This window comes from Phragmites australis, chromosome 17 (assembly GCF_958298935.1).
Source record: "Phragmites australis chromosome 17, lpPhrAust1.1, whole genome shotgun sequence".
Taxonomy (NCBI): domain Eukaryota; kingdom Viridiplantae; phylum Streptophyta; class Magnoliopsida; order Poales; family Poaceae; genus Phragmites; species Phragmites australis.
In genome coordinates, this window is record NC_084937.1 from 7190283 (window position 1) to 7215464 (window position 25182).

At 48.4% G+C, this 25182-nt stretch overlaps 1 protein-coding gene across 1 annotated transcript; it reads left to right on the plus strand.

Moving 5' to 3' along the window:
* Nucleotides 1–21704: 21704 nt before the first annotated feature.
* On the plus strand, nt 21705–24858 carry LOC133897444 (fasciclin-like arabinogalactan protein 2). Its single transcript, XM_062338177.1, has 2 exons — nt 21705–22209; nt 24005–24858. Exons 1-2 carry the CDS (start codon nt 21850–21852, stop codon nt 24848–24850), a joined length of 1206 nt encoding a protein of 401 aa, XP_062194161.1. The 5' UTR covers nt 21705–21849; the 3' UTR covers nt 24851–24858.
* The last annotated feature ends 324 nt before the right edge of the window (nt 24859–25182 follow it).

Below are 25182 nucleotides of genomic sequence, written 5' to 3' on the forward strand. Positions count from 1 at the left end.
CAAGGTTCACCCCCTCTGCTTTAACAGTCGTGCATGGTGGGCCCCAGATGCGCCAAGGTTAGAACCGCTGTCGGTGGTGGCCACTGGCTGGTGGATCCAGTCCCCAGCCGAGGCAGCATCTCTATAATCTAAATGCTGTCGCATTTAAGCCCCACGCCACCGGTCCCATAACCGTGCTGCCCCGCCCCTCCCTGTGCCGCAGCAATCTTCCTTCATATCCATATGTGACGATGTCAATGACTTCCTTCCACCGGCCGCTTGGAACAGGGAGGTGGTGTCCACGAGGATCAGTGGGGCGACGGCCGGATCTGGCGCAGGTCGCCAGCCTCTCCCTCATGTATGCGCAGCCATTCCCCTCCCGTCGGCAGTGCCCTCTTCTCCCAGCCTGCATCGCCCGGTCCCCTTGCCTGCACCTCTCCGGCCAGCACCTCCCTCGCTGAGGTATTGTCTCCTAACCTGCAACACGTCTAGTTTGGATTAGATGGTTCTGATATGTTTGCAGCATCTGCAACGGCCGATATGAAGCTGCTCGTTTGGGTGTTGTGCGTTAGGTCTCTTGGGGCTTGGTTTGGGCGTGGGATTCATGTGGGTGATTAGATCTGTAGGAAATTGGTTGTGGATTTGGGGATTTAGCTGGTCATGTAAATTTACATTTCAATTTGGAGTTAAGTTTTGAGCTCTCTACTATCGGATATGCTTGGGAAAAAACATCGACATATGCTATCTGAACCCCTCCGTTTCACATCCATTTTGCAGTTTCTATCCATGAAATTGGGCACTGTGATCAATCCCCAGCTGGACTTCAACAATTTGCCGAACTTCCTTCCTAAAGATGTGAGGACAAGCATATATGCTCACCTTACTACATTTGGTTCCGTATTATTGAGTCAACAAAGTAGTTCATCCTATCTCATGTTCCAATTCTGTTTGTAATCAGATGCAGCAGTCATGAGGCTTGTTGTAGAACTCACATTTTCCACCGGAGACTGTTGGAAATTAATCTTGTTTTGGTGTACGTCTTTAGGTAAGTTAAGTATTTAGTATAGACAAGTTAGATGCATGCACGTAGAAAGCTAGGGTAGTTTTGGTTGGCTAGTTGTGTTATACGTACTCATATAGAAGGTTGACGAGTCCGTAGAATACACGGTGGCCGATCAAGTCCGAGTCGTATGCTTGCATGTGTCCAGGTCGTAGAGTTCGAGTCGGAGTCTGTATGCTTGTATGGCAAAGTACACGTGCAGGTGCATGGAGTCCAAATACAAGTCGATTAGGTTGTATGTTTGGCGGGTTGAGTACTTAAGGCTTATATAAGCAAGGGCATCTAATAGGAGTTTTGATGCATCGGGGGGGGGGGGGGAGCTCAAAGTACTTGGTTAGGTACTCGGAGAGCTCGGATCTACGATCGGATCGAGGAAAGCTTGAAGTACTCGGTTAAGTACTAAGGGAGCTCGGATCTTTAATCTAGACTTTGGAAGATTTAGAAGAAAAGGAAAGGCTAAGCTATTGCAGCCTCGAAGTTTTGTGTGTTCTTGTGTTCTCTCGTCGAGTTCCGATTGACGGATCATCTGTCTTGCCTTCTCGCTGGGTTGTTCATGTGGTCGTGGTGCTCACCTGGTCGGACAGGGTGATCGAGCATGTACTCGCGTAGTCAAGCGTGGACTGGTCGGATGCGTGCTTGCTGGTCGTGCGATTGCTGCTCGTGGGAGCTGGTTGTGAGACTACTGCTCGGAGCAGTTGGTTGTGAGTGGTCCTAGTTGTCGGGAAAACCCAACAATTGGTATCAGAGCCTTGACGAACTACTCGGCAAGCTAGGAGATCTTTTGTGTGTGTTCGACGAATAGAAGAGGTAGAGAAATAACATTGACGATGATGTCTAGATCAGGAGCACCGGCGAAAGAGAGTTCACTGGTGTCGCTACACTATCCAATGCTCACGAGGAGCAACTACACAACATGGGCGATCAAGATGAAGGTGTTCATGCATGCACAAGGCGTTTGGGATGCTATCGAGCATGATGACCCAAAGGAAAAGGTGGACATGAAGAAGGATCAGATAGCGCTTGCCGCCATCTATCAAGGCATCCCAGAGGAGATGTTGTGGGTAGTATCCGAGAAGGAAACTTCCAAGGAGGCATGAGAGTGCAGCAAGATGATGTACCAGGTGCCAAACATGTCAAGGATGCTTGTGTTCAAACCCTTAGAGAAGAGCTAGATGGCTTGCGGATGAAGAGCACGGAGTCGGTCGACAACTTCGCAATGAAGGTGAATTCCATCGTCAGCACGATTCGTGGGCTCAGCGACAAGATGGAGGACTCGTATGTGGTAGGGAAGATCCTCATAGCCACACTGAACAAGTTCTTGCAGATTGTCGCTTCAATTGAGCAATTCGGTGACGTCGAGATCATGACAGTCGAGGAGGTCTTTGGTAGGCTCCGGGCGTACGAAGAAAGGTTGCGCGGCAACGATGATGATATTGACATCAATGTTGAGCATCTGTTGCTCACCCGAGAACAATGGAGAGCTAAGGAGCAGAAGAATGGTGGTGAAGGCTCCTCCAACCGTGGTGGACAAGGCAGTAAGAATCGGAAATTCGACAAGGCTAAAGTGAGGTGCTACAAGTGCAAAGATTATGGGCACTACCAGTGGGAATGCGAGGAGTCAAAGAAACAGGAGAAGGTGTTGTTCATAGCTACAGAGGAGGATGACCACCCGATGGAGTCTAGATACAAGTCGGTTAGCTTGTATGTCTGGCGGGTTGAGTACTTAGGGCCTATATAAGCAAGGGCATGTAATAGGAGTTTAGATGTGTCAGGGGGAAAAGCTCAAAGTACTTGGTTAGGTACTCGGAGAGCTCGGATCTATGATCAGGTCAAGGAAAGCTCGAAGTACTCGGTTAAGTACTAAGGGAGCTTGGATTGCGAATCTAGACTTCGGAAGATATAGAAGAAAAGAAAAGGCTAAGCTGTTGCAGCCTGGAAGTTTTGTGTGTTCTTTTGTTCTCTCATCGAGATCCGATTGACGGATCATCCGTCTTGCTTCTTGCCGGGTTGTTTGTGTGGTCGTGGCGCTCACCTGTTCGAACAGGGTGATCGAGCACGTACTTGCGTAGTATCAAGCGTTGACTGGTTGGACACGTGCTCGCTGGTCGTGCAACTGCTGCTCGTGGGAGCTGGTCGTGAGACTACTGCTCAGAACAGTTGGTCATGAGTGGTCCTTGTGGTCAGGAAAACCCAACAGAGACCTCAGGTGTACTGCTGTTGTACATTAACCAGCCTCACCCGAGAACCCTCTTGGTGGCAGCCTAACCAATGGCATGGACAACCAGAGTTCTATGAACCCGCTAGACCCTGCATTTTGCAGACAGATGAATTCGCAACATCCTTTTCTCAATGGATGCAGTGATGCTACCTCACAGGTAAAAATGCATAGCAATGCCTTGAGCTCAAATCATATTCATACAGTGACACTAAGGATGAAAAATCAATGCATGACATGTTAGAACTTTTTGGCAAGACTATCTTCAAAGTGTTGTTCAAATGGATATTGAGCATAGTCAGGAGATTGCCACCTCTTCCAACAGCTACAATGGTAGGCAAATTTCAGCACCTTATTAAACCGTTGTCTTAGTTGACGTCGATGAATATGAATTTTGATACTGAATTGCTATTGATCAGGCTCATTCACTACTATAGAATGGGCTTTCACTGTTAGCTCCAAAATACCATTCACTACAGGTTTTAAAGTCGACAGTGGGCAATAGGCATTGATAGCTAGGGACTATCACTACCGGCCTAGGGATCGGTAGTAAAGCTGACTATCATTGCATGCTGAATGCTTCAACCTACAGTGATAGTCGGTCTCTAAATTGACAATTTTTTGTCCGAAAAAAGCAAATTTTTTTGCCTGACCACCCCCCAATGCCCGCTTCACAAGTCACGTGATTTTTCGTACGAAATATACGCTCACGGTTCATGGCACTCGAACACAAGACCTCTAAGCTCGCGCGATACATCATTACCATCTCACCATAGAAGTACTAATGATAACAATAGCATATGTAATCTTTTTTATATCTTCTATCTGAAATTTTAAACAATTATTTGAACATCTAAATGACTTCAAATGTACAAGTTTCATATAAAAAAGGTTATAAATTTTTTAAGATAAGCTATCATCTATTATTATTACCGATTCGTGGTTAGAATCGATAGTGGTAGTCAAATTTCACTGCAGGTTCATAAGAATGACCAGTAGTGATAGTATCATTGCCAGATCGAACTGGCAATGATAGTCAATTATTACTATCGATTCTTTTTGAATGGACATTTAGTGTCGGTCTTTGATACGAACCAGCAGTGATGCTTCATTACTGTCAACTCATAAGGAACCAACATATAAGACCTATTCTGTAGTAACGATTGCAAACAGTCCACATGAAAATGGAGCTTTGGCAAATGGAACTTTGGCATGGCTGAAGTTCAGTCCAAAGCTCCACGCCCGTGTATATAAAGAGAGGTCAGCTTGCAGCGAAAGCACTCCGAGATTCAACCTAACAACGTTGGGCCCTAGCAGTGTTTTAGATTCTAATTTCCCCCCTGGTGTAATGATTCTTTGAACCAAACGATGAACATAATGCAACATGGCTACCTGAAATATGCGCTATCTCAACTTTTTGGTTATCTATTTGATTTTGTCTCCGAACTTGACCATTTAACTATCAATCAAGTTGCTGCCTATATGTAAGTTTCAACAAATAGGAAGAGAATCCAAATGTTCACTCCATTCTTCAGCAATGGTTTTAATTTGTGCTTGGATATATACGTTACAACAATCTAATGGATGTGTTTAGACCAGTTGAGCTTCGTTCTAAAACACATTTGTCCCTTCATTTCCTTTGAAAAAATTGTTCTCATCGTTACAATGCTAAATGTTTCCCTTTATGGAGCCCTGAGTCAAGCTTCTTCAGCGCCCGCCAGAGACAGAAGTCGGGGTCAGCAACAAAGCGCCACCGAGTAAGGTACTAAGCTCTAGCTCTCTTTCTACTCTGTTGTGGTGAAGTGGTGATCCTAGTGGTTGTTGACTTGCTACATCATGTAACTGGTATATATATAGGAATAAACACCAGATTTTTGTGTCTACAATTTTATTGAGATTTACGTGTCCACAATTGGTTTTTTAGAACTACAGTTCTTTGGAAGTGTACCATTAATACAAAACGCTCAGCTTCTAGGCCGCGGACGTCGCCAACTCGCCATCCACATCAAGGCTCTCCTTGGCGAGTGCAACACCGACTGCAGGTACCGCTAGTCTTTCTTTGCCTTTTTATTTCTTCACCGGCTCCTTACTATACAGCACATCTTTCCGGTGGTTAGATTGAGAATAAATTAGCAACAACATTAAGAATCTGGTAGGTAGGTCTGAAGTCACTAGATGAACATAAATTGGCAATCATATTATTATTTATGGTTCTTGTTGGGGGTCGTTGTTAAGGACCCACGATAGTTCTTTGGTTTAGCTAGTCCATACCTATGGATCCATGCCTCCCGAAGGCCGCTTTCGGACTTTCGCGATTCAGAGTAACTATCTCCCAGAGCCATATCTCCCGAAGCTTCCATCTCCCAAAGCCATACCTCCCAAAGCCTCCACCTCCTAAAACCATGCCTCCCGAAGCCTCCATCTCCTGGAGCCACGCCTCCCAGAGCCATGCTTCCCGAAGCCTTCACCTCCCAGAGTCACGCCTCCCGAAGCCTCCACCTCCCGGAGCCTTGCCCCTTTGTAGCCTCCATCTACGAGGCTCGGGCAGGCTTCCCAAATCCTACGGGGTGAGTCATCAAGCATAAAGAACAATCTGCCAGAAGGGGAACACCGGTCATCCTTTGCCTACGAGGAAGTGACTAGCATTAACTACCTAGGCTAGTAGACGACGTCCTGACACCTCAGTATGATGGAGGTTATCCTGACACCCTTGGCAGCGCGACGTTGGACCGCAATGGGTGACCAGCTCACCCCTCAGGGTGCAGGTACCACAATAGTTACCATGGTAGATATTTATCTTCTATATATGATACAAAGTAGTTATCCAGGATAAGGCCATGTAACCCAGCCGGGTCCTAGATATTTTGCACATAGCGATAACTTGTACATTTAGCTATGTATAACCTTATACATAGGAGGTCATGGTCGTCTGGGAGAGGAGAGGGCAACACACAGGACATAGAGGTGCACAAACACAAAGCCACGCTGTGACACTCCCCCTAGATTGATCCATTTTTCTACTATCAATACATTTGTTGTGTTCCTTCGTCTCAAACTTCGTCTCTAAGCTTGAGTCTCCTCCTTAGAAGAAACTCTCACCGTACTTACTGGGGAAAGACGATCTCTTGCTCTGACAGTGCGCAGTCTGTGGGGATTCAAACACATAAGTGCTAAGAGAGGTAGGATGCCACCCAAGAAGAAGACCACCAGGCCGCAGTGATGGCGGCCGACCCTCCGGTCACGCCTGTGCGACTGTCCGGGCGACTAAGCACAGGCTGAGCTGGTGATGGCCCCCCAACCTGGGAAAATGAGGGCCTTACGGCCACCGCCAACCCAGCCATGACCATAGCTGCAGCCAGAACCGAAGGGCTCTCTACCTTAGAGACCCAGCAGCAGCAGCAGCAGCAAGGCGAGGCCCCCGCTGCGCCCCTAGGGGCTACGGCTGGTGCCACCGCCGTAAACACCATTCCACTCGAGCGTCAATCACGCTTCGCGGCACTATAACTCATATGGAGGAACTACAAACAGCCCTGCGGGTCTAGCAGCAAGCTACCCACACGACCACCGTCGCCCCCGTGAGGACCGACGCTGTTTCAACCTAAGCTCTATGGGCCGATGAACTCTTCGACCTCAGGACCCTGCACGTTCGGCCTCTGGAGACTTAGAGCCGGCATCGCGAGGATTCCCTGCAGGACTACAACTCTCCCTTGTAGGCCGAGCTGTAGGCTACACCCTTCTCGGAGGGCTTTCGGGCTCTAAAGCTACCTAAGCTCAAGGGAGATTCGAATCCTGATGAGTTCGTCTGTTCCTACGCCCTCGCCATAGAGGCCAGCGGAGGTGAACCAGCTACCATGGTTAAATGCTTCCCTCTCACCTTGGAAGGGGTGGCCATACGCTAGTTCTGGGCACTAGGCCCTGTCACCATTCATGCTTGGTCCCAACTCAGAGACCTCTTCTACAACAACTTCCAGGGCACGTTCATTGAGCCAGTAACATCTAGAAGCCTATTCACTATCAGGCAGGAGCTAGACGAAGCCATTCAGGATTACTTCTAAATGTTCTCCCATACCAAGGCCCAGATTAGGGGCATATCGGACTCTTCGATCATCGATGCCGCAACCCAGGGCCTGGCCTAAGGCCCCCCATACGATCAGCTGAACCGGCGTCCAATATGCATGGTGGAAGTCTTCATGACCAAGTTCAAGGAATATGCGTGGGCGAAAGAGGAAAAACTCTATCGAAAGCGCTTGCAAGCTACCGAGACTTCCCGTGTTAATCCCGAGAAGTCACACCCGCAGGCAGGATTGTCACACGCTCCCTCTCCCCCAGCGAAGAGGGGCTTCGAAGAGGCTCATACCTCCGGGTCCTAAAGGGGGTGGTAGCAACAACGCTGAAACATCAACAACATCAACCCAGGCCGCGGGGCTCCAAACCAAAACCACCCAAGGGACACGGCCGGGGACGTCCTGGAGGCCTCCCGGAGCGAAGCCGCGCTCTGAACCAGTGTTTCGAGGAGAAATCCTGGTGCACTCTACACGGCGCGGAGCGAGGACATAATACTGACAACTGTCGGATCTTCACCACCTTCCGAGAAGAGTACCTCAGGAGGTAGGCAGCCTTCACCTTGACTAAGGGGGCCACCAAGGAGCGGTCCAAAGATCACAGGTCACCAGCCAGCCGGCGGGTTCATCATCTGGCCTTGCAGAACCCTTTGTAGCTGGCCCTACCTCCTCCGCCCGGATCATCCGCAGAGCGGTACAACGACGAAGGGGCACGAGGCAGAAAGATTGTCCTCGCTATAATCGGCGGAGGGAGCTCCGGCTGCACTTCAAAATGGCAATAGCGAGACTACGCACACGAGGTACACCACATCGGAGCAACCAGCATCCATCGAAGCACCACATGAGGTACACCCATGACATTCACCATCGACGATTCCGAGGGAGTAAAATTTGCCCACTCCAATGCCCTGGTCATCTCACCAAACATCGCTGAAGTCAAGCTCCGAAGAATACTGATAGACAGAGGTAGCTCGGTGGACCTCCTATTCATACATGCCTTCGACGAGCTCCAAATCCCGCGAAGCCAGCTCTCACCAGGCCACAGACCCCTCCAAGGATTCAATGGGCCCCCCTTGATGCCCTAGACCAGATAGAACTCCCAATCATCTTCAGCGAGGGATCCGCAGCATGGACTAAAGTAGTCACCTTCGACGTTGTGGATGTACCTTACACCTACAATGCCATTCTAGGGAGAGGAAATCTTAAGAGATTCGGAGCTGTACCCCATCACAATTACCTCTGCTTGAAGATGTCCAGACCCTAGGGGCTAATAACAATCCATGGCGACCAAGACCTGGCTAGGCGCATCGAGTACGGGCACCCTGCTCCACTCCCCGGCCGCCACTTCTATGCCGTGACCCAGGAGGGCTCCGAGGACCCCCCGTCGGCGCATCCCAGACACCGTTGCCCTCCAAGGCCACAACTAGAGGGGGACATAAAGCGTGTCCCGATACATCTAGTCCAACCTAACCGGACCTTCCAAATAGGGGCGGACCTAACCTCTAGGCAGGAAGCCCAGCTTCTGGCCGTCGTGCAGGGTTACCTCAACACCTTCGCATGGTCCCCGCAGGATCTCCCGTAGTCGACCGCTGAATTATCGAACACTCTCTTTAGGTGAACCCGAAGGCCAGGCCCGTATGCCAGGGATTTCGCACGCTCTCCCCAAAGCGGGCAGAAGCCACAAAAGAGGAGGTCTAGAAGCTACTAAAGGTCGGTGTTATCCAAGAGGTCATCCACTCCGATTGGCTCTCCAACACTATCCTGGTCAAGAAATACATCAGAAAGTGGCGTATGTGCACTGATTTCACATCGTTGAACAAAGTATGCCCTCGGGATCCGTACCCCCTTCCTCACATTGACCAGCTAGTGGATTCCACCGCTGGCTGTGAGTTGCTAAGCTTCCTGATGGCCTCACGCAAGCTTTGGCACTACTTCCTTTCCTACGACATCACCGTCCCAACCTCTTACCCACTTAGCGACAAGTTTTGCAACCGAGAGGCGATGGGATGCATCAGCAAATGGGTAGTAGAACTACCCTCATTTGTGGTAAGGTTTGTGGCCTACACTGCCATCAAATCTTGGTAGACTTCATCATTGAATGGACTCTAGCGCCTACCAAACTCGCTGCTACCCCCCCCCCCTCGAAAGACATCTGGACTATCTACACCGACAGAGCATACGACTCCATGGGCACTGGAGCCGGTGCGGTCCTCATCTCCCCCATAGATAGCAAGTCCAATTTGTTGCTCGCCTGGATTTCAAGATGACCAACAACATAGCCGAATACGAAGCCATCTTCTTGGGCCTCTTGAAGGCCTAAGCCTTCGGGGCAGCCAGAGTCATCATCTGAACCAACTCTCAGATCATCGACGGACACGTCAACAAGAGCTCCAAGTTCGACATCCGGACATGACAAGATACCTCAAAGCAATCCGCGAGGCCGAAGCATACTTCTGTGGTATATCAATACAGAGCATACCACAAACAGACAATGGCCAGGAAGACACCCTGGCAAAAGCTGCCGCCACGGACAAAGACCCATCGATGGGCATCTTCCTCGAAACTCTACACTAGCCGCCTGCTAAAACTCTTGACGAGACGGTCGCTGCCATCCTCCCCATCGAAAATACCAACTACAGAGCTCCCCTTTTATCCTTCCTCACTGGAATAGAAGAGCCCGAAGACTCGATTGCGCTCCGCCGCATTCAGCATCATGCCAGGGGCTACCGTCTCATAGAAGGCGCCCTTTACAAGACAGGTGTCTCCGCTCCCCTCCTTTGCTGCATTATCAGACAAGAAGGGGCCAACCTCTTCTGAGAGATACATGAAGGCCTTTGCGGTAACCATTTGGCGCCTCACGCCCTATCCAGCAAGGCACTTCACCAGGGGCTCCATTGGCCTACAATCATGTCTGATGCAGAAGACCTCGTCTACACCTACCAAGGATGCCAGTGGATAGGATGCCAAAGCCACTGACCCCCCGGCTCCCCTACAACCAATAGCTCCTGTCTGGCCCCTGGCTTGTTGGGGCATGGACCTCATCGGACCATTCCCCTGAGCCAAAGGCAACTTTCAGTACGCGGTGGTAGCATTGGAGTACTTCTCCAAATGGGTCGAGGCCAAGCCCCTCACGGTGATCACATCAAAGAATGTCCAGAAATTCTTTTGGAAGAACATAATTTGCCACTTCGGCATCCCACGATAGCTCACAGTTGACAAAGGCACGCAATTCGACTCCAAGCCTTTCAGACAATTCTACAACGACCTCAGCATCGAATTATGCTTTGCTGCAATTCGATATCCTTAGTACAACAGGGCCGTCAAACGGGCCAATGGCAACATCCTCTCGGGCTTAAATTGCTGACTCGTCGGCCTAGCTCGAGGCCTATGCGTTGAAGAGCTTCCTAAGGTTTTATGGTCCCTCTGCACCACTATCACACGAGCCACCAAGTTCACCCCCTTTCGCCTCCTATATGGTGAAGAGGCCATGACCCCCACTGAGGTCAAGGGATGCTTGCTCAGGATGCAACTTCCACAAACTACTGGAGAAAGAGAGCTCTCCCTCGATCTCACCAAAGGCACGCGGCTCCATACCATCCAGAATCTCGATCACTACATCAAGAAAACCAAGGCCTGGTACGATCCTAAGGTTGCACCAGGAAGCTTCAAGGCCGGCGACCTAGGACTTCAACGTACCCTAGCTCCGGGAAAACTGCGAAACAAATGGGAAGGCCCATACCTGGTCCTCAGGTCTAACAAGCCTGACTCCTACTGCCTGGCCGATATAGAAGGGACCCTCCCCGAACACAGTTGGAATGCGGAGACCGTCCACAAATATTGTGTGTAGACAACCCCTAGCTCAGACCTCTACGAAGGTCCAAAACAATAAAAAACCATAAGTTTACACAGCCACAAATAGCCACCAAACTGTAATGCCCAGTTTTAAAAGAACAAAACTAGGCACAACACATTTATGCCAGGATCAAGTTTCATACATGTGCTTACTTCATTAGTGTATCATCACAGTGCCAAGATTACAACGATAATTAACTATTACAAAAGGGTCTAAAAGAAAACACAGCGGAACTAAAAAGAGGTCTTCAGTGCCAGCGTGGCCTCCATTTTCCACAGGCGTCGACCGGGGGCACACCAACCTAGAATATCAGCTCCAGGTCGAAGTCGTTCTCGTCGAAGGTAGCGGCTTCATTGATAGCTTCTAAACAGCAGAAGAATGCAAGGAAGGGGACAACATGTGTGAGTACAAAAATGTACTCCGCAAGTAGACGGAAACATGATATGGGGTTTAAGTCAAGGAAAGGTTTAGACATGGGTTAACCGCACTAAGCAACCTTAACCTATGATTCCAACAACAGGCATCATATTTACTAAGTGAAGACACAACTATGACAAAAAGATTGACTCATCGGATTTCATCCGACTACCAAGATTCACCAGGTAATTCCATTACCCAGCTACCCAACCAACCAGACCAAACCCTGATTCCAACTAATCCTGAAGAAGTCCAAGTTCGCTCTTGATCATGAGCACAGCTGATCAATCAGTTTATACTCTGAAGAGTTTGCACAGCTTTCCCCACAAGTCATGATTCCCGTGTTTCTTCACACTTCCAGGGTGTGGAGTCGGGGTCTCACTACAAGGCCTTTACAAAGCTCCCACTTACCTGTAGGCACCCACTGAGGTTTCACCACTAACAGATGATTCCATCGCTGCAGAGACCCCCTCTTGTGCCACATAACCGTCCAACGGTGCCCACAGAACTAGAGGAGTGGCTAATTAATTGGCCAGGCCATACCCATTTAGGCCTCATGGTTGTGCGAAACTAACTTGGTTACATGTTCAAGAACCGATCCTTAGGACCCCACACACGAACAACCACAACCAACTATGCACTAGCGGCACATGTGCATTCCCGCACCAACATCGACAACCATTTTGTTGGGATCCCTATACCATGTTGCTACAAAATTACCCTTTCCTGATTCTTGTTTCATAATTCATTAGTCAAGATTAACATTTTTCCCAACCATGACTGCACTAGCATACACTACCCATTTTATCTCATGCTGAAACAACAGTGACAAGGAATATTGATTCAAAACTAATAAACCCTAACATGGGATTTCATATTTAGGCAAGCATGCATATTGAAGGATAAAAACTACACCAGCAAATCCTAAAATAGGGACAAAATGTTCAAGAACACTTGCCTTCAACGGAGTGTTGCTCAAAATCTTCGAAAGCTTGGTCTTGGAGATTGCGAACTACTCAGCTCCTAATCAACAAACCGGAAAAAGCACTCACAAAGGAAATCCTAAGAACAGTACAAAAAACAGTGCTAAATGTAGATTAAAAAACCTATAAAAAAGATTCTACACGCCGCTACGAACATCTGGGCGCAAAAATCAACTAAATCGGAGCTACGAGCAAAAAGTTATAAGCTTTTGAAGTTATGGGGGCTATTCTGCAAATTTTACTTGATTTACAAAGAAATACCGAATTGTTTTTATACTGAAAAGTGGATTTATGATGCAATAAAGCATTTACTGATTTATTTTTCTATTAAAAATTCCATGGATTATGTCTATGGGCCCCGTGGACCACGGCCTTATGGCTGCTCCATGGCTCACGGTAGACCGAGGCTCAAAGAGTTATTTGTTAGTCTAATCCGGGTTGTTGGATGATGATCCGGTGGCTGAGATTAAAACAAGGCGGCGGCAGGAGGTGCGGGATAGGGAGACGGTGGCCGACGGCGGCAGGCGGCGGTGGAGCTTGCCAGTGCGACGCAAAAAGGCGTTTCCGGCCACCAAACATGATGAGATTTAGCGCAAAACAAAGAGGAGAGCATGGGGGGGGGGGGTTCTCACAGTGGCTTGTCAGTGGCAGAGGGAGACCCGAGGGAGGTCGGTGATGGAGAAGAAGGCCGGCGGCCTTGGAGCACGGCAAGGACGACGTCCGGTCGTGGGAAAGACTCCAAGAATCTTCGGGATGCGTCGCACAAGGACCTACGACACCGTAGAGGCCAAAACCAAAGTCAATTAGGGTGTGGCACGGCCAAATTAGGGGCGGCGGCATGCTCTTACCAGCAACAATGGCAACGACGGCGTGGAGCTCTAATCCGTGTGCAAACAAAGGGGGAAAATGGGTGCTTCAGGTGGGGAACGGAGCAAGGAAGGTGAGGGAGAGCATATAAATGCGAGAGAGGGAGGGGAATGACCGGAATCGAAGGAATTGGCCAGTGGCTTCAAAGAAGATAAATGCGATAGTTTGAGCAAATTAGAGGACCAATCAAGGGGGAAAACGATCGGACGGCCGATTGGGAAGGAGGTGCACATTGATTTGCGAGTTATGACACGTGAGGGCTCGGATTGAAATGGCCGCGGGGATTTGGGGGGGGGGGCGTTTGGGTCGAACAGGAGAGAGGAGGGAGAAGTGGAGCTGGCTTAGGCGGGGGCAGCTTAGCTCAGGCAGGACCCACACGGCGGTGAGAGAAGCGGGAAGGGGCTGCTCGGTGAGCTGGGAAGGCCAGCTTGGCCTCGGGCCAGTGCGGGGAAGGCAGGGCGTGGCCCAATCGGAAGAAGGGAGGGAAGAGGAGATGGGCTGAGGGTGAGGGAAATCGGCCTGAGAGCGATTTTCAAGTTAGAAATTCCTTTTCCAATTTGATTTTCAACACATTTTCAAAATGGGTTTAAACGAGCGATTTCTAGCGAGTTTTTGCAAACTTTTTCCAGGCATAAAAACCTTATAGCATCTACAACGGCATGAATGCAACAAACATTTAACCTAGGCCAAATTAAATTTAGAAATTAATTTTTCCTATTGAACAAAATTGCTACCACCTATTTAAGTTCTAGCAAAATTTTAAATTATTGCAAAAGTTGAAACTTAGGGTGTTACACAAACCTAGAGGTGTTACCTCCCAAAAAAGCCCTTACCCCACAAAACAACCCCACACAAAACCTACAAAGACCCTCCAGCATCTTGAAGGCACTGCCTCCGTACCCGAGAGGTAAAAACCTCTGTCATCTTGAATGCACTGCCTCCATGCCAAAGAAAAAAAAATTCCTCCAACATCTTGAAGGTAGTGCCTCCGTGTCGGAGAAGTATATCCCTCCGCCATCTTTAAGGCCTGGCTGACCTACATGGTGGAGAGGCAAAGACCGCTCCAGCATCTTGAAGGCTTAGCCTCCGTGCTAGACAGGCATATATCCCTCTGCTATCTTTAAGGTCTAGCTAACCTACGTGGCGGAGAGGCAAAGACCGCTCTGGCATCTTGAAGGCATTGACTCCGTGCCGGACAGGAATAAGACCTTCCATCATCTTTAAGGCTTGGCTAACCTACATGGTGGAGGGATAACCTCCCCGGCATCTTGAAGGCCTAGCCTCCGTGCCAAAAAGGATTCATACAAAGTAAGGATCCTCCGGCACCTTAAAGACTATAAGTCTCCGTGCCAAAATCATCTGACCCCTCTAGTATCTTGAAGAGCCCCCATACACAAGGCATCAAACATCGAAATGTTAGTGAACAATATGTTCTTCCCTGCCCACGCCTAACGCAAAGAAAGTACCCCTCGGATCTCGCACCCCACGATCGCTAACAGCCGCAGAATGCGAATGGGCTGGGATAGGGGGCACAGGCGAAGCATTGATACGATAACGAAGCGTCGATACCATAAATTATAAACACCAAAAAACAAAGATAGCACAACACAAGTTTATTCATACATGACATACAAAGAGTTTGCATTCAACTAACCACTATACATCGAATCTATGACTAACAAACTTGCTAGCCTGTTACGCCTTCCTGAAATGCTATGGGAGGGCGAGGGCGCTTGACCGCCATGCCATGCCTCCTAGAAATACCGCGGGACCTAGAGAATTGACCCCGGTAACTACGCACAGGGGGTCGATGCAAATATCCTCCACGGAGGGAGCTACCACCTAAAACGAAGCCCCCTCGGCCTCGGGAAGACAAAGAATTCGCTGGGAAGGGATACGAGTTGAAGGCCGAGAAATCCAGCTCTTCCCCCTGCTCCTTCGGTGAGGACTCCGTAGCTTGTACCTCCTCCACCTTCACCTTGGCCAGAATAGGCTCAAGGATCACCGAAGGCACCCTTCTGTCAGAATCCCGGGGGAGGACAAGGCATTGAAAGAAGCGTGAGCGGGCGACCTCCCAGGCTATTCGGGCTGCATACCAATCGTCCTTTACAACAAAATAGGCATCCGGAGCAGACACAAGGGGTATAATGAAGACATCGATAGCCACCTTCGGATCCATGCGCCCCTTAGAATCGCTAAGCATAACGAAGCGACTCCACCATCGAACGGACGAAGTGGCCCCAAACGCTCTGGACGCACTCGATCCCTCCCTGGAGGCACCATCCCAGACACGAACAAGGCCCCCTCCAGCTTCGGGCTGCCACACCTATATACATAGATCGGACTCCAGTTAGCCTCAAAGGAACAAACATTCCAGAACAACACAGGAGAACCAAAAGAAGACAGACATGGCTCTATTAGATAAGAAAAAGCCCAAGTACATGAAGCAGAAGGGGGTAGTCAACATACTAAGACTTTGACCCCCTTTGGAAAGAAAAGAAAGCAAAAAACAGATAGCTTGCGACAGAGCTACACCTTCAGGGAATCCACACGCGAAGACTACTCATGCGGAGCAACGGTGTGAAGCGAAAAGCCTTCAGAGGGCCGCAGTGCGCCTGCAGGCTCCGGACAAAGGGCCGGACCTCCCGACGAAGAACCCGAGCGAAGACCCCCTGGGGCGCCTTGAGTCACCTGACCTGCCATATAGCGCAACGTCACGCTCCAGCCATGCCTCGCCCATAAGTTATGGCAGAAGTTCTCCAGAATCGCCCGACTTTCCACTGGAGGTGCCTCTAGCCAAAAACCCTCAATCACGGAGTCCGGCACCTACTACTACAGTACTTCGAAGGGACCAACCCTCGCTTGGTGCAACAGGGTTAGCTGGAGCACCGCAGCCATGTGTGCACTAGACCTCGTGTAGGTCTCCGCAGCTCTAACCATGACCTTCGCAGCAGACTGAAGCTAGAAGAGTGGCATAACTGACGCCTCTGAGTCAGAGGGTAGTGGTGGACACCTAGCCCCAAGGCCGCTTAGGGCATCGAAGGTGACCTGGGCAACCTCCGACGCAAGTGCAGCTAACTACTGGCACTCTGAGCGAAGGAACCCCCTCCGATGCCTGAGCCTCCTTCAGCTCTTGCCACACCACACCCACCGCAGCCCGAAGGGTCTCAACATTACCTTCGGCAGACACACGGTCTACGTTGGCTGCATCGGTGAACTCCCTCACCTCTCAGAGGTCTTTGGCAGCCTTCTGCACCTCAGCCTCCGCGCACTCTCGCTTCAAAACCTACTCCCGCCAGACACCCTATTCAAGCTCGCAGAGCACCGTCTCCTCCTGAAGGTGACCCTCCGAAGACTCCACGTGTTTTCGGGCCTCCTCCAAGGCCTGATAAAGGCCTTTAACCTCATCACGGGCCATGGCAAAGGCCTGGCGCCCCCATCTCCCAGTGCCCTCATCAAAATTAGTTGATATGAGGTACAACAGAAGAAGAAAAGGACAAAATAAGCTACTCAGAACCCGACATCGAACCCAGCAAATTGCGACTAAATTACTGACCTGCAGGGCCGTCACTACCAAACGCGTCTCCACTTCCTCCAAAGGACTCTAGGCCAATGATCGCTCGACCTCTCCACTCCGGAGAAGGGAGGAGGCTGCGACGAAGGCCCTTGACGCCTCCGAACGTAGCGCAAAGTCATCCAGAGTCAAGACCCCAAGGCTAGGGCCCCTCTTAGCCATCGCAAAGGGAGCCCCGGTGAAGGGCATAGTGCCCCTAGCACTGGTCGCCAGGACCAAGTCACCAGCTGGCTTGGGGCTCTGCGGAAATGAGGCCGCACCCCTAAGGCAGCCTTCAGGGACACCTTCAGAGGAGTACTCGACCCCTACCGGGGCTTCGAAGCCTCTGGAGGAGGAGTCGAAGACACATCCACCTCAGTGGTCACTGGAAAATACCAAGAAACACAAATCAAAACAAGATATAGCTAACAAAGCAACGACACCTCACCAAGTCCCTCAAAACCTCTCATAGAATAGCTTGTAACGTCATCGATGTCTGAACCAGCAAAACCAAAATCATATGCCACAGAGGCCATGCTGCCTCTCCGGCTCTGGCCATGGCCGGCAATATCCGAAGAGGCCAGGTCCTTCCCCCGATCAACACCACCTCCAAACGGGTCACCCGCGCTTCCGACCCGCCTCTGACGCTTCCTATGAACCAGCGGCACCTCGGATGACTCAACCATCAAGTCGGTATGCGAACCTTCAAAGACAGAAGGCCGCTGGGCCCAGAGTGGCCTCACGCAGATCGAGGGAGCAGCGCGACCTTGTTTCGCTGCAGCCTTAGGCTCCGGCGCATCCCGCCATGCCGGACCCTCCACTCCAAGATGAAAGCAGATGCGATTGTACCTCTCCCAGCTTTGTGTCAGAGCCACCCGTCGCTCTTGCTCTGCGTGAGTAGGTGGGCCTAGGATCACCTCGATCTCCACCGCATGCTCCAGCATTAGGCAGCTCTCTGAAAGAAAAAGGTGACTCACATCTGCAGATCAAAAACCAAACAACAAAGAGGACTCACCAGAGCTGACGGGGGGACCGGAGTACACCTTCGGCCACTCTTCCGCATCTTGCTCGAAGGCGTAGTCCCAGCCCATCTGAAGGGATCGAATGCGCCACATGGTGAACTCCACCACGAGGTCACGTATGCTAATCTTTTTCAGCCACCCTCTGAAGAAGGGCCAACCGTGAAGCAAAATGGTCGTCCGTGATCCCCGTCTCCGGCTTTGGGATGTATGCGATATCCCGGTTTATGGAGCGAAGGGGGGATGCGAAGCCAACATCATAGTAAAACCATCGCTGCAACTAGCCGGTATACCACTGATCGTTAATAGCCTTTGCTGGGAAGGCATCATGGTACTGCGATCATATCTGGAAGTTAACACTGCCGAAGCTTAAGGGCCTCTTCGTCCCATCGCCCTTGATCATCTTCGGCTGACAGTTGGCAAAGTGGAGGCTGCGAAGAAATCCGCCCTCCCTTCGCACCCCTCCGCCAGCATGGCCCACTCGAAGGTGGCCAAGTGAGCGATGGCATTGGCATGGAGCTGCAGAAGCTCCATGTAGTAGTAGCGAAGCACCTCCTCAAGCAGCAACACCGATGGAAAGCCCAGGCCCAGTTCGAAGAAAGCCTCGAACACCACGACCTTGTGGGTTAGAGGCTCCGGGACCTCCTCGTCCAGCGGAGACTGAGCGACGACTCTAGAGGGAATCTTCCCCTCCCTAACCATCCGGTCAAGCTCCACATCATCGATGGCAGACACCCCCAGCACGGTGGTCTGCTGGGGATGACTTCTGCTGGTGCGGTGGAGCTCCACCCCTAGCGGCGGCCCCATCAACAATGGAGGAACCGGCGCCAACAGAGGCCCCCTGCCACGGCCGCACCGGTGGCTTCGCTCGCCGCCGAAGTTCCAGCTCCACCCGGGGCACCTAAGCTAGCCATACGGATCACAGGACTATGAGAAAGAAAGAAGAACAGCAATCGATGGACACACGCGCAAAGCAAGAACAACTAAAGGCAAAGGGCAGACAAGAATGAGGCGCAAGAAATAAGGCTGCTCAGGGTAATCCCTCTCCTTGTCCCAGAAAAAACAGGCGCATGCCCTGTCCCTTCGCCTACCAGGCCAAGATCATGGGGGAGCGGAACCACCCCCCACAACCCCCCAACCACAAGATACCACACGTCTCATGTCCGCCTGACAAGGTGTGATCGTGCCTTTTTCACATGGTTCAATCAATGCCCCTTGTTACCAACGTCATCGAACGGATAGATCAGATCAAGTTCGTCTCCAAGCTTGCGTCTCCTCCATAGAATAAACTCTCGTCGTACTTGCTAGGATAAGATGATCTCTTGCTCCAACAGTTCTGTTCATGTGAATTCCTTTTTAGTACCAAACTTGATGGAACATAGTGATTTGATGATCTGTTACCAAGCAAGAAAGTTAGAGAAGAAAATAGGCCATATGTTTTTTCTCCTGTAAATAGGACTGTTGAGGCCCGACGATATACAATTTGAAGAATTATGTGGTGTTGTAGGCTATAAATCTGCATATGGTTCTCCAATGGTAATCACAAACTAGCAATTGGGTTGATAAATGAAAGAATCTATCACTACCTTATATGCTAATGAAATTTAGGGTTCTAACTTATATACTAAAGCAAGCTAGCACTACCTTATATACCTTATATCTAACATCTAACCTATTTTTTAGTTTCCGGTCATCAATGATCATTCTCATACGGAAGGAAATTCTACTAGACCCTTCACTGAAAGATACTTACGAGACTCTGATCTATGTTGTCCTTTCCTGATTCAACGTCTGACACGTGCAACTGAGAGAAATGAGAAAGACACGTGATATACACAAAAGAAAATCTTTCTGTGAGACCGGATCTAATAAAATTTTGTTCCAGATCATACAGCGTGTCAATGGCTCACCACTTTCTAGTTACCTTTAGTGGCAAAGCTCCCGCGCCCAGGTGTGGGGCCGGTCGGCCTGTGTGAAGCAGTATCACGTTGGATTTGCGAACTGGTTTGGATGCATGCAACTTAAGCAACATCTGAATTGTGATGGAACACGGGATAACGATACTTGGAACAGAAAACGACGCTGGAAACCATTTTCTTTAACGGGAAGTGTCACTTGTGTGTGTCTCTCAGAATCCGCTAGCTTCCATGAAGGGAGTACCTTATTTTTCCTAGCTAGCTAGAGCCTAGAGAGGCTATAAGATGGTCTCATCTCTCCTGTTCCATTTACTTGTCGTCGAGAAAACGGAGGATCGATGTCTTCAATACATAGTTTAGATCATTACACTTTTAAGAATTTTCAAAATTATAAAATTGTAGTGGTACAAAAGTACTTTTGGCGATAAATTTATTAATATTGTTATTCTTATATAACAAAATTAAATATGTTGATGCATGCCAATTAATAACTACAATCCTGAGACTTTGACCAACAAACGTTCTAGGACAAAATCTGTTTTCTATTGGTGCAGTGTGGCTAGCTTGATATATACTCTAGTCTTTTGCATTAATGTTTGTTGGTATGATGTGTTGGCTCACCTTTGTTAGGTGGACTTGGGATTAGACACGGCTTAACTGGTGGGAAGCCGATTGAAATGTGAGGAAATGACACATGCGCTTTGTCAATTTTGGAGGTTGAAGGTTCAACCAAAAACAAAAACTACATTAGTCTAGACCATTTCATGCAATCCGACCTCACAGAAGTTCTTATCGGATTGAAGAAAATCATCCATCCATCCTGTACTGATTTGACAAGAAAATCAGTTATTGATTAACAAGAAATCGCTTAACATCATTGTTAGGAAAGTTGAACTAGTTAAACCGGTGTAACCTTCTTTTCCAGTGTACTTACAATGCTGCCTACTTGAATTTTGGTCAAGATTAAACTGGGATGTAAGGGTGCAATTTGTCCATTACTCCTTCTATTCAAGAGTATGATATTATATTACCGATAATACTATTGTTACGACCTCAGACGTATTGGTCGCTACTTTTTACAATATTGTATCACCTCTCATGACCAATCTAAATAATCTTCTATATATAAATGGTCAAATATGGAGAATATTTCCATAGTGCAAAGCGGGAATCTTTCAAAAATTTCTTGAAGTCATTTACTAATTTTTAAAAATAAAAAATATTTTAGCATTGGTCACGTCTCCATGTCAGCAACATGTTACCTAAAACCACTATAAATTCGAGCCAAGATTGAAAAGAGAACGGTTTTGATAATTCATGGATGATTAGGGCTTGGTTTTTAAGTTCTCAATTAAGTTTGTTTTCCCTATTTATGCGAAAGTTAGGTTTGTGAAATAGACTTTACCTTTTGCTAAATCTTGTATATATATGAATGAAGGGAGTAACCAAAAGATCGTATAAAAAATAATGAATATACCATAGTTTCAACCATTAATATAATGATAATCTTTCAATAATTCAAGGTAAACCAGGAACCACAATTTGAAAACCCTATCTTCTCTTAACAGGTTAAACGAGAGCTTTATGCCCCAACGAATGATCACGAAATTGTCGGTACGTCTGGCTCCCCAACAAATGTCGAGATTCCCAAAACATCAAAAGGCTTAAACCGAAGAACAGACTAAATGAAGAACAGCGTCGACGGCGACAGGCCACCGTAGTGGCAGCTGTGTCGTACATAACTTACTCCAACCGTCCAACGTCGTTCCCGCCCGCACCAACCTTCCCCTTACCCGCCCAGACATATACACGCACAAACCCTCCCTCCCTTCTCGCTCACTCACTCACACTTCTCTTCCCAAGCCTCTCTCTCTCTCTCTCTCTCTCTCTCTCTCTCTCTAGTCTCTAGGATCTCCCTCGTCAGCAATGGCGAGAATCCGGCCGTCCATCCTCCTTTCCCTTGCCCTCGCGGCAACGGCGATGGCTGCGCTGGCACCACGGCCGGTGGCAGCGGCCAAGTACAACATCACCAAGCTCCTTGCGCCGTACAAGGAATTCACCAAATTCAACGAGATGCTGTCTAAGACGCGGCTGTCGTACGACATCAACCGGCGGCAGACCATCACCGTGCTGGTCGTCGACAACTCGGCGATGTCGGTACTGGATCACTACTCGCTGAAGACCATTCGGCATATCCTCTCGTTGCACATCCTCGTCGACTACTACGGCGACAAGAAGCTAAAGAAGCTCTCCCACGGCTCCACCGCATCCTCCTCCATGTTCCAGGTATATAGCGGCACACACTTTTTTTAACAGTGCTTTCTCACGCCGTGATCTTTGTTGGAGCCCTAGGGGTGTAGAACGAGGGCTCGAACCCCTGTCAGCTCGGCTCCATTCGAGAGGGTTGTCATGGAGCTCCATGCTCATCCGCAGTATAGCGGCACACACATGTAACTGCATAGCATATAGTTTTAATTTCTCAACTGTACATGCTAATGCTACTTGTGCAGGATGTCTGTATTATTAAATTGGCAGTTCTTCCGCACATAATATCATCATTGCACTCTTCTAGGAGTAATATAGAATTAAGAATCATCAACCCATTAATTTTTTGCTGGTATATATATCTTAGACTAGCTCACAACTAACGGAACCCATGATGAAATCTCAGAAATTGCAGTAGAAAATTCGCATGTAAACCAAGGTGCCTCACCTGTTGATCAATATCAATGATAAAAACAGTTTTGGTGATTACATGACTCATTGTGCATATAGGACGGGGCACAGGCACAGGCCATGTATGTATTATGTCACAAAGAAAGTTATTTTGTATGCCGTAAAACTTTCCAAATTTTTGTTTCCATATATTATAAAAAAATATGTACACATGAAAAAGGTGTTTTAGATTTGTTCTCGAAAAGTATTTTAACAGTGTTATGATATTAGTATTAAGCTTATAAATATATTACAATAGAGATTGGTGGTGAATTGTGGTTCGGTGACAATTAATATATGTCCATTTATTTTGTGATTAGAGGGACTATTTGTTCATAATATATGCCTCTCTGATCTATATGTGCATTTAGATTTCGCCAATTTATTTGTTCTGATTTTTATTTTAGTTGTTTATTTGTGTGGATTAGTCATGAATTCCTCTTTTTTTTTTCATCCACTTTTTTCCTAAACACGCAAAGCAAAATTTATTCATTTTTGTTGCCCTTGCGTTTTAAATTTTCATGTCCCAACTATCAAGTTACTTGTATTCAATAGCTTTCTTTATAGTACTGTGATATTTTTTTCTAAGGTGGGTTCAGCTTGTTCCAATCAGAGGATGATGCAAGTTCTGTATTTAAAACTTAATTTTAGAATGAGCTTGATACAGAACTCCTTTATTTCAAACTTAATTTGGGAAACTCCTTTATGATAAAAGCTATAATTAATATGATTGCTTTGGAAGCTCTATATATCATGTAGTGAGAAATTTCACATGTCGTTGGTTGCCATGTCACTGATTAAAGCAGGGCCCAGTCAGACACGGGTACCGGTTCACCAACAGGGATGGTTAGTATAGGCATGGAATTTCATGCATCCAGTTGCTATCGACTTTAGCAAACTCATTTCCTATTTTCTATACCTAAATGCATGATCGTTTCCTGGAACCACCCATGAAGCCCAATCATTGCAAATAAAGAGGAATCGTCCCTCAGTAATCAGGACCCTCATCCACTCTCATATCATGCACGTCCCATATATATCGCCATGAATTCATCAATTCGACAGAACACAATACTACTTTTTATGTTAAAAGGAGTACGTTACAAAAAGGCAATATACAATTAATCATCTTCAAATAGTCACACTAGTTTAAGATCAGAATCAACACCAAAGATTCTGACCCCCCCCCCCCCCCCACACACAAAAAAAAGGGGGAAGGTAGCTCTAAATTCAACAGAGATCCGTTACTTCCGAATTTCAAGTTGATCGAGAACTTAATTGAGATTCAATTTTTCATGTTGTCATATGAACTTTGAGCCTGTTTTCGTTTATGCTGACATCATGTTGGTGCCGTCCACCTGATCAGGCCACGAGGTCGGCGTCGGGCATGTCAGGGTACGTGAACATCACCCGCAAGAACGGCAAGGTCGACTTCATGACGGAGGACGCCGACGACACCGCGAAGCCGTCCCGGTACGTCAAGTCCATCAAGGAATACCCCTACGACATCTCCGTGCTCCAGGTGAGCTCCATCATCTCCTCCGCTGAGGCCGAGGCGCCCGTCCCGCCGCCAGCGCCAGTCGACCTCGTCGAGCTCCTCTCCAAGAAGTACTGCAAGTCCTTCGCGTCCCTCCTCTCCGTCAATGCCGACGTGTTCCGCGCCGTCAACGAGACCAAGGACAACGGGCTTACGCTCTTCTGTCCCGTGGACGCCGCCGTCGCGGCGTTCGCGGACACGTACAAGAACCTCACGACCAAGGCCAAGACGGCCATCCTGCTGTACCACGCCGTTCCGGACTACTTCTCGCTGCAACTGCTCATGTCCAACAACGGCATGGTCACCACGCTCGCCACCGCCAGCGAGAACAAAAAGGACTACAGCTATGACGTGCAGAACAAGGGCGAGACCGTGACGCTCCAAACCAGGGTCGTAACGTCCAGCATCACCGCTACCGTCGGCGACATGGAGCCGCTCGCCGTCTACGCCGTGTCCAAATTCCTGAAGCCCAAGGAGCTGTTCAGGGTCGTCGAGGCGCCGGCACCCACACCGGAGCCGTCCAAGAAGAAGGCCAAGGCGACCGACGCGGGTGACAACTCGTCGGGCGATTCGGGAGATGACACGGCCGACAAGGGCTACGCCGCACCGTCGGTGCTCCCACGGTGGGTGACCGCGGTTGCTACGGTGGTAGCTGCGTTTGCGTTGATGGATTAAAGAGTCAGGCCGAATTCTGTTTAAATTTGATTATTTTTTTCTTTTCATGATAAATTTCTCTTTATCATACTTATTCTTGGTAAAAATAAGAACTTAGAATTTTGTTCATTTGGTTTTGTATCCATGTAATTATTTTATAATCTATTACATATATTAAAAAGCTAAGAATTAGTCTCGCGTGTATGCACATATATGTATATGTATCTATACGTATATATGTACATATATATATATGCATATACACATACATATATGTATTTATATATATGTATGCGAACATAATTTTTTTTGAAATTATAGAAAAATAGTAAAAAAATAGATATATTGATAAA